At 46.6% G+C, this 10,639-nt stretch overlaps 1 protein-coding gene across 2 annotated transcripts in view; it reads right to left on the bottom strand.

Annotated features, from left to right (window-relative positions):
• Positions 1-524: 524 nt before the first annotated feature.
• DNAJA3 (DnaJ heat shock protein family (Hsp40) member A3) overlaps positions 525-10,639 on the bottom strand; it is a 36,770-nt gene continuing 26,655 nt past the window's right edge. Inside the window, exons 11-12 of one of the 2 annotated variants that reach the window (XM_037814647.1) lie at positions 2,269-2,385; positions 525-1,682 (exon numbers count right to left, since the gene is read on the bottom strand). In XM_037814647.1, the coding sequence (XP_037670575.1) occupies positions 2,282-2,385 (104 nt within the window). In that variant the 3' untranslated portion in view covers positions 525-1,682; positions 2,269-2,281. The remainder of the gene's footprint in view (positions 1,683-2,268; positions 2,386-10,639) is intronic. The other variant, XM_037814648.1, reaches the window with a different exon arrangement.

Raw genomic sequence — 10,639 nt, 5'->3', positions numbered from 1 at the left:
GCTGGTTTATTAAGTCATCAGTCAGTTGGCTGCAGCTGTGACTGATGACATCAACATAACACGTGTCTTCTGCAATGAGAATGTGAACAGCTGGATTTAATTCAATCAACTGAAGACTTTTTATGAAGAGAGGGAGAGGACCTTCACTTCTCCGACTAGCCAGCGAAGAGTTTCCTAAGGAGTTCATCAAACACCTTCATTGGAGTTGCCAGTTTGCTGCCTGCTCTACAGAATTTGGACTCATGCATCCTGCCCTTGGACCCGTGTATACCCACAGTCGTGTGAGACAAGTTTTATAAAATCTTATATTTATAGGTATCTCTTGTTGATTCTGTTTCCCTAGTGAACCCTAAATAGTATAGCCGCATGCGTCTGCTCCAGTGGGTGGGTGTGATGACGTGGGGAGATGAACGCCCTCCCCCACCAGCCCACCAACATGGAGAAACTGGACGGCCCAATCTGCAGCCCCCTCAAGTTACCTGAAGACAGCTACGTGAACTCTTGCAAAGAAAAACTGACCACGATTTAGATTTTAAATATCTCTTTGCAGTAGACAGTATTATTTACATTGATCCAGAATCATTTCACATTCTTAAACCTGACACTAATAGATGCTTTATTTTAGTAAATTTTAAAGAATTTCAGAAGTGTGCTTCATTAACCTGGCTTACGACAGCTGGAGGATCCTGAAACACATGGAAACTGCAGCTTCCGACAAGGCTGTGGGAGCAGCCTGACTGGATATGGGTTAACTGCAGAGAGCAGGGACTGCTTGGACTCCGCTTTTCTTTTTTGAACAAATGGTTATACAGGAAAAGACAATGAATTCTTAATTGAATAATTTAAACACGCTCTTGAAAATAAAGGTCAACAGTCTAAGTGGTGAAAACCAAGTCTCCAGCTGGCACCGGGGGCAGGGCTCAGTGTGACAAACCCACTGAATTCTATCCCGAGACGGCGGCTGTGGGACAGCTGTGGCTCTGCAGAAGGGCAGGGTCCCCACTCCCGGCCTATCCTAAAACAAAGGAGCGCACCTAGTGGACAACGGACGTCCTGACAAAGACCATCACTCACGTGGTCAGGAAGGGGGTCTCCCAGGGGCCCCGGGCCTTTATATGTGCTTCCCCCATGCCCCAGAATGCCTGCTTTCAGGTGGCTTGGACCCCTGGGAATTAGGAACGAACTCCAAAAGGAGCAACTGTGGCGGTGGCATGCAGGGCGAAGATTCCCAGAGCAACTACCTGCCAGGAAAGACTCATTCCAGACATCCAACATTTGCTGAGACGGAAATCAATCAATCGAATCAATTAATTCCTTGCGGCTAAAGGCTTCTTTTTTAGCTGTAAGCATGGCCTTTAATTCTTTAACTAAGATCTCCACCGCATTCCATTGCAAGTTAGAGCTTTAGGTCTGACAGAAGTGCCTGCCTGCCTTCCTCTACCCCAAGGCAGAAAGGGGCTAAGTTACCTACCCGCAGCCAGGAAACATGTATCGACCCCTGAGGTGTCCACATCTTCCTGCCCCGGGCTCCCCAGTGACCCCCTTCCGGGGAGCTGTGTGGTCACATGATTTTGCCTTGCCAAGGCTGTCCACAGGGCCGCTGCAGGAAGGGTCCCGCGCTGCTGTTCCGGAATCCTCCCGGTGCTGCGGTGTCCCGGCCTAGTTTCCAGTGGACCGTTTTCCTGCGTAGAGGAGACAAACAGTGACCTTTCTCGTGGCTGCACAGCCAGAACTCATCCCTGGACAGGAGCTGTGTGAGAGGATCAAGAGCTCTGGCCACTGGGGAACAGTGCCAACTCAAGTGGGTTACAGGAGCCAGGGCAAGTGGGCACTCCTCCAGGCACCAGCCCGAGGCTGCACACCCCCGCCCCCAGGCTGGACAGCCAGACGGCGAGCTGCAGGATAGCGGGGATGGAGGAGGTCTGAGTTCTAGGCCTGGCTCTGCTACAAACGTGACCGTGGGCAGCCTGGCCTCGCCACCGCAGGCAGGAGAGCACCCGATCCCACCAGTGAGTGGGAAGAGCAGACACCAGCAGCTGTGCTGATGTGCTGATGCCGCCCTGGGATGCTGGCTGGCTCCTGCACAAGCACCCAAACGTGAGTACTCGGCAGGCTGAGAGGCTGGGTTCCAAGCAGAACCAGAGTTATCACGTCCTAGACCAGCACCTCCTCCAGCTCCTGGAGGGGCCCAGTGTTGGGTGAAGTGAGAGAAAACAGGGATTGGTTTGTAGCGGAAACAAAGGAGAAAAATCCTCGAGAGTTTCCTACCTCGGCTGGGCTATCAGGAGGTAAACATTTTCTTAAGTTTGGAAAGGAAGCCCTCCTTGTCCTCCCCAGCCTCGGGCCTAGCCTTGCCTCCTGCAGAGCTATCCATGGCACTGCCACCTGGGCACAAACAGCAGAAAGAACGGGGGTCAGGGGCACACAGTTCCATGCATCATGACCCAGGCCCCCCTACCCACACCACGGCCACCCAGGGCCCGGCATTTGGGGTGACCAAGCAGAGAGGAGGCCCTCCCCATGGCAAAAACAAGCATCTAACTTGTCAGATGACGGAAGCCAACAGGCTGCTCAGAGCTTACTTAGTGTATTCCAACTGGTCTACGAGTCACGGACCCAAAAAAGGCAACATGAAACAGAGACGGTCAACGACCAGCTGTCTCTCGCCCAAACAATAACAAACGCCTGGCCGGCACAGAGACCTTAGCAGCCAGTTCAGGCAGTCTGCCCGCTTCAGCAGTGACTCCTTACGAAAACCTTATGGCTTACCTGTTATGGGTGACAAAGGTGGAGCCCAGAGGTTAGGCGGTAACAAAAAGTCACAGAGCCAGTAAATGGGAGGGAAACTCGGTTCAACCCAAACAATCTGACTCCCAAGTCCAGGCTCTTAACTACCAGGCTACTGGCTATCTGAAGCTAAATAATACAAGCCGAGACAAGATCTGCTATCTAGGCCAACTGACCACATTCCATCTCTGCACATGCAGAAAATAATGTCACAGGACACTCAGCGAGGGGCCTCAGTGCCACACGGAAGCTGTAACTGCACAACTCTGACTCACGCTGGAGGAGGATTCCACTGGGCATGCTCCCCCATCTAAGGGCATCGAGCCCTAAAGGCTCCTGACACAGGGAGGCCGTCCTCCCGCTTCTGTGGGGCCCAGGCTGAGACCACCTAGAATAACCTGGCTGCACAAGGCATTACTTTAAAGACCTGCCGACCACCAGACAAGGAGGGTGATACGCACAGGAGAGCAAACAAGCCTCCTTCCACCAGGCGCTGGAGCACAGCCCCATATGCCAGCATTTTACATCCAGGCTCATTCTTACTGTGCCACGAGACAGGTACCAAGTACCGAGTGTAACTGAATCAGACACACCCCAGGATCTCGGTCTGAATAAGATGCCTCCATTGGTGAGAGGCCCAAAGCTGTGGGGCAATAGGGCCCCTGCAGAGGTAGGGAGGGAGGTACCTACAGGGGTGGCAGGAGGAGTCACCCTGGGTACAGCACCTCAGGGCTTACCTGCTGGACCCAGGGAGCAACCATAGCCTCAGCCCGGCCCTGGCCTGCTCTTAGGGGAACACTGGTGACCACATAAAAGAAAGTGCCCAACGAGATCCGAGCAATCACCAAGGCAAAGCAGCTGGGGTGGTAGCCAGAGCCCAGGGCTCTGCAGGGTGGGCAGGCAGGTGCACTGAGCTGCACCCACCACAAGCAGATGAGGCACCTACCCTCTCTTAGCTCCTGGCATGCCCTTTTTTTAACTTAAATTCTTAAATAACAAAAAGTACTCTCTTAACCCAAAGGAATCCACAAAATTTCTAATCATTCCTGGGCCTTCCAGGACAAGGGAGAACAAGAGTATCGAATTGGGTTATGTCCTTGGTAAGTGGATGGCAAATCTCGAAGTGTGAGTGTGAGTGTGTGTGTGAGAGAAAGAGAGAGAGTCTGGACAAGTGTGTGTCTGTCACATGATGTGTGTTACCACGTGTGATCTTTATCACACAAACTCTATGAAGGAATTATTACTATTGTCACCAATTTACAGATGACGACACTGGGGTTCAGAAGAGTTAAGCCATTTGCCTAAGGCTTCACAGCTAGTAATGGCAGAACTGGGATATGAATCCTCTAACTTCAGAACCCAAGCTCTTAATTACTAGTTGAAATGGAAAGAAAATCCAGAAGTAGCAAAGAAACTGCTCAGTGACAGCGCTAACCTCCTGCCCCAGCTGCAAATGCTCTCCCTGCCACTGGAGGGGAAGAGGCAGCCGGCACCCCAGGGGCTGGTCCTGTTTGAGCCACAGGTGCCAAAGCCTGGGAGACCTGGGGCAAGCACCTGCCTAGCCAGTCCCTGACATTATGTGACTCAAAGAGGACGACAAAAACTAAAGCAACAAAACATAGATGCACACCCAGAAACACTCCTCACCTACCACTGGAACAATGGTCTCATCTTTTTATTTTAAATTTAGCTAAAAGGGGAAAGAGCCCCTTCAAGAATTAGATTTACTATCAGGGACATGAAAGGATATGAAGAACTGAATTTAAAAGTATGAACAAAATACCAGTAATAAATGGTGAGCTTCTGTGAACAGATACTTAAGTCTGTAAATATGTCACTTTCTCTCCACGCCCTGATGTCTCTGAGGACTAGCCTGGGGTGAGAAGAGGGACACTGCCTTCTAGATGTCCTGGGCACTCAGGTGCCTTCTGGTCCCATCACAGGGTACAGAGCTGCAAGCTTTACTTCCCAAGCTTCTCCAAATAAAGCTGGCATACAGTGTTTGCATTTCAGGATAAACAGGAAGTGCATGTGGCAGAAGGCCGTGCCAATGGAGAGGGTACGGTCTGCGTCTCTGGCAGGCGGCGGCAGGAGGGGCTGCTCAGTCAGCCTTGGACAGGGGACAGGGCTCACAAGTCAGAACGGCCCTGCACACCTGCGTCAGCCCCCACATGGCTTTGCTGAGAGGATGGGTTACTTATCAGTCTCTTCTTCGGAGCATTTCCCTGACGATGGTAGGGAGCTGAATTCAAATAATCTCAACAACACTGACCACGAACCCACCGTGTGCAGGCGCTGGGGGTATGAGCAGGAGACCATTCGTTTCTTACAAGTGGGGATGTCAAGTCCAGAATTGACAGAGGCTGTTTATAAGGCCAGGCCAGAGGAAGGCTCACTGGACTACAACTGTTCTGTGAGTCTGTAACACCACGTGGGGCAAAAACGTTCTCCCTGTGGTAACACGACTCCTGGTGCAATGAGAAAGGTCCAGCACTTATCTGTGGATTGTCTCGCCTTCCCACAATGTAATGATGTAATGAAATGCTGACAAGGGGCGGGGCCCTGTCTCTACCTCACTTCTCACTGCACGGTTAAGTGAAAGTGCTCAGTGAGCATCATCTGAAGGAACAGAGGCCAACAGGAATAAAGGATGTGGCTTCTGAGGAACGGGTCTACTCCACAGGGGAGGTGCCGTCCACACTCGCGGCCCGGCCCAGGAGGCGTCTGCACGTACACACGTGGGTCCACAGGGCCCTGCACTGCCTCCACCTCTGCTGAAAGGTCTCCCTTGGCTTCCTCTCACCTTGGCCACGCAGAAAGGGGACAGACCATCAACCCCATGAGCCACGTCAGAGAAGAGAAATAGCATGGGCAACCCCTATATCACTTATGTTGAGCTCTGGAAAATGTTTCTACACTTAGAGCTAAATACGAGTATCTATTGTGACAAAAACTGATGATCCAGAAACAAGAGCAAGAAGCCATGAATGTATCTTACTCGAAAGGTGAGGAAGCCACGCAACGACCTCAAAGCGCCCCCCAGTGTCCTGTGTCTTCTCACCAGAAGACGTGGCTGCTCAGCCCTGTTAGCTCAGAGCCCTCAGGCACACTGGGGGGGGTCACGCCTTCTTGGTTCACAGACTGCGAAGAGACTAGAGTCAGCCACAAAGGGTTTCAGTAGCTGCATTAGGGAACAAAAATCAACAAGAGACACTAAATCCATCAAAAACTTTAGGTTACTTGCCTAAATAATTGTAATATTCCAAATGCCTTCCAGGTACCCTTTCCCCATAATGAAAACAAGTCTTCGACAATACCTAGGAATAAATTCGTGTCTGCAGACGACTCTCAGCAGCGTCTAAGGATCTGCTAACTCAGGTGCACTCAGAAGGCTATTAAAAAAACAACATGACCCTCTCATCTATGGCCAACTGATTTTTGACAAGGGTGCCAAGTCTACTCGATGGGAAAGAAAAGTCTCTTCAACAGATGGTGCTGGGAAAACTGGATATCCATATGCAAAAGAATGAAGGTGGACCCCTACCTCACACCATATACAAAAATCAACTCAAAATGGAAAAAGACCTAAACATAAGACCCCCAAACTATAAAACTCCTAGAAGAACACATAAGGAAGCATCTTCCCTTGTTTTAGGCAATTATGTTACGCAATGTTTTCTTAGATTTGACACCAAAAGTACAAGCAACAAAAGAAAACTAGATAAACAGGACTGCATCAAAATCAAAAACTTTTGTGCACCAAAATATTGGGACACCACATATCTGAGAAAGATTTAAAATCTAGACTATAAAAGAAACCCTAAAATTTAACAACAAAAAGACAAATAACACAATTAAAAAATTGGCAAAAGACTTGAAGAGACATTTTTCCAAAGAGGAAATACAAATGACTAAAAAGCAAATGAAAAGATGTTCAACATCACTAGCCCTCAGGGAAATGCAAATCAAAACCATAATGAGATATCATTTCACACCTACTAGAATGGCAGCTACTAAACAAACAGGAAACTACAAATACTGGAGAGGATGTGGAGAAACAGGAACACGTGTTCACTGCTGGTGGGAATGAAGGATGGTGCAGTCGCTGTGGAAGATGGTTTGGCAGTTCCTCAGTTAGCTAAGTATAGAACTGCCATGTGACCTGGCAATCCTGGTACCCGGTATATAGACCAGGGATGCAAACAGACATTTGCACACCAATGTTCATAGTGGCATTATTCACAACTGTAAAAAGATGGAAACAATCCAAGTGTCCATCAACTGATGAATGGATAAACAAAAACGTAGTCTCTCCATACCATGGAATATTAGTCAGACAGTAAGAGAATGAAATCGTTATCCGTGCAACAAGATGGAAGAACCTTGAGGATATTATGTTGAGTGCAATAAGTCAGGCACAAAAGGACAAATATTGTATGAGCTCATGAAGATAAACTAACTAGAATAAGTAAACTCAGAGCTGAAAGCTAGAATATGGATTACCAGGAGATAGAAAAAGGGCAGAGAATGAGGAACAGATGCTTCATGCATGCAGAATTTCTAACTAGGTTGAATTTAAATGTTTGAAAATAGATAGAGGTGATGGTAGCACATTATGGTAAGTAGAATTAACAGCATCATATTATGTGTGTGGTTGTGGTTGAAAGGGGAAGTTTAGAGTTGTGTATGTCACTAGAAGGAAAGCCACAGGATAAAACGTGGGCCTGTATAACACAGTGAACCCTGTGGTGGATGATCAAAGTGCTTAATGGTACAAATGTAAGAATGTTCTTCCACAAATCAGAACAAATTTTTGTCACAACTACAAGGTGTTAATAATAGGATGGTATATGGGAAAAATTGCACCTAATGCAAACTATGGATAGTAATATCTTAATGCTCTTAACATCAGTTGTAACAATGGTACCACACTGAAGCTAAGTGACAATAATAGAGGGGTATAAGGGGCTTGGGGTTTTTCTTTTTGGAGCTATGGAAATGTTCTAAAATTGATTATGGTGATGCAAGCACAGCTCTGTGATTATACTGAGAGCCACTGATTTTATACTGTGGATGGTTTGGCATATGAATAAAATTATGTTGAAAAAATAAATTGGCAAAAGACTTGAATAGACATTTCTCCCAAGAAGATTAAAAAATGGCCAAAAAGCACATGAGAAGATGCTCAACATCATTAGCTACTAGGGAAATGCAAATCAAAACCATGAGATACCATTTCACACCCACTAGAATGGCTAATATTAAAAAAAAAAAAAGTAAAGAAAATTGTCAGTGTTGGAGAGGATGTGGAAAAAGAGGAACACGTGTGAACTGGTGGTGGAACGTAGATAATTTGACAGTTCCTCGGAAAATTCAAGAGAATTACCATATGATACAGCAATCCCGCTTCTAAGTATATATCCAAAAGAACTGAAAGCAGGGACTCAAACAGATGTTCACAGCAGCATTATTCACAATTGTCAAAAGGTGGAAGCAACCTAAGTGTCCATCCACAGACGAACAGATAAATAAAAAGTGGTCTATTCAGGCAATGGGACATTATTCAGCCATAAAAAGGAATCAAATTCTGATACGTGAAAGGGGAAGGATAAACCTTGAAGACATGTTGAGAGAAATAAGCTAAAAACAAAAGGACAAATACGTATGATCTTGCTGATATAAAATAATTAGAATAAGTAAATTCATAGTCAGAAAATAGAATACAGGTTACCAAGGGCCGGGGGTGGGAGTAAGGAATGGGAAGTTAAGGCTTAATTGGCACAGAATTTCTGTTTAGGGCAATGGAAAGTCTGGGTAATGGACAGTGGTGAGGGTAGAAGAACATTGTGAATGTAATCAACACCACTGAATTACATATTTGAATGTGGTTAAAAGGGGAAATTTTAGGTTGTATGTTTGTTACTTGAATACAAATTAGAAAACAAAACAGAACAAAAAAACATAGGACTGTATCATACAGTGAACCCTAACATAAACTATGGACTACAGTTAATAATACAATTATTAGAATATCTTTTCTCATTTGTAACAAAGATACCACACAAATGCAAAGTGTTAATAATAAGGAAAACGGCACATGTGAGGAGGTGTATATGGGAACTCTGTACTTTCTGCATGATATTTTCTATATACCTCTAATCTCTCTAACAGAAAATAATAAAGATGAAAAGGTAAAAAAAAAATGACAAGTATGTCTTTATCTCAAGAACAATTGATAAATGAATGCAGACCACTTTCCGTATAACTCTAGTGAAAGGTTTTGTTGAATGCCTGGAATAAGAGTCTCAATTATACTTAAATAAAACACATGGTCAGTGAAGGTGTCAGGGAGTGAGCATCCCGTGCACTGGAACGTTTTCACACGTGGACAGTCTTCGAGGTGTGACAGGGGCTTCGCCAGCCTTGGGCAGCAGGGGGCCAGTGCCCCGCCCCTGACCCCTGGCCTATTCTGAGATTCTTAATTGTCATTTAAAAAAATTACATCTGGAGCCAAATTTTCCATTATAATATAATTCTGAAATGACAATGAAAGTTAACCTGGTATCCCCATTTTCCTTTATAAGCAACTTTTCAGAAATGCATCCAATACAGACACTAAAGTTAGACTACATGCAGTGAATTTATATCATTAAGAATTTAAAAGGAAAAACTGACCGAGTCTGGCACACAGCAGGCTCCCAACAGATCTTGGCTGAATGCGTGAACCAGCTCATCGGGGCAAGGAACCATGAAGATGAAAGGTCTAAGGACACTCACGAACCTACCGTACAATCAACTCTCTGTTTAAGCTATCAGAGAGGGGTTTAAAAAATCAAACTGCGACAGCTTTCAAAGCCAATAAAATTTGCTCAGGTCCCTCTCAGGGCTCAGCTCCAGCAGACCCGAGGTTCCCTGGGTGGGCAGGGGGAGGCGGGGTGATGGGCCGAGCGCTGTCTGCAGACACCATCTCACATGCTGGGTGACTGGGGGAATATTTGTGTTTCAGGAAAAAGAGGAGAACGAGAAGCCAGAAGTGCACACTGTGAGTTACCTGGATTGTCAGGGTAGCTAGTTCAGGAGATGTGACACAAAAAGAAAAAACTATTAAAACAGTAACCACTTGGGCCTTGCCAGTCTAGAGGGAGGGTGTGTGGCAGCTGCTTTTCACTGGGGACTTCTGGTCCCCTGGACTCCACAGGTGCTCAATGAACGTCCATGCACAGGAGGGTGCTGCTGCTGGAACAACCCCCCCAACCCAGGGGCTTCGTGACCAAGCCCCCCACCTCACTGGAAAACTCACCCCCAGCTCAAAACACCTGCTCTGAACTATCATACATCATCTAATGCTGCTGAAGCTCTAAGAACTTGAGAGGAACAACCAGCCCACAGAAAAACAAAATGATGCAACGAGGGTGAAACACATACAGCCGAAGCCAGTGACACCCTCGGCATAGCCTGTCCTGAATCAACAGGCCTCCCAAGAAACAGGGAGAGGGCTGCCTCTGGCAGAGCTGCCCACCCGCCTGCCACCAGAACCGGGGCTGCGATCACAACTTCTGTTACAAAGCTTCTGCCTGCAAATCTTTTTGTATCCAATCACTAATATTTAACTATGCTCTTTAATAGAGCAAGAGGACCTTTGAGCTGAGAGTAAATGTCCATTGCTAGATGAATTCGAAGTTAGACATGCTGTAAAACTGCAGATTTGGAGGCACGGTGATGATGGTTTTTTTATGGCTGTGGTTGTTGTTGTTTACAAGACACTCGGAAATCTCTGTTAAACATTCTGGGTTGGGAACACATAAATCTTTTCAATGCCTCTTTTCCTTTGGCTTTTATAAGAACTCTTTCA

Source organism: Choloepus didactylus, chromosome 21 (genome assembly GCF_015220235.1).
Source record: "Choloepus didactylus isolate mChoDid1 chromosome 21, mChoDid1.pri, whole genome shotgun sequence".
In the NCBI taxonomy this organism is placed as follows: domain Eukaryota; kingdom Metazoa; phylum Chordata; class Mammalia; order Pilosa; family Megalonychidae; genus Choloepus; species Choloepus didactylus.
The sequence above is the reverse complement of the archived record's forward strand: the minus strand, read 5'-3'. Positions and strand labels throughout refer to the sequence as shown.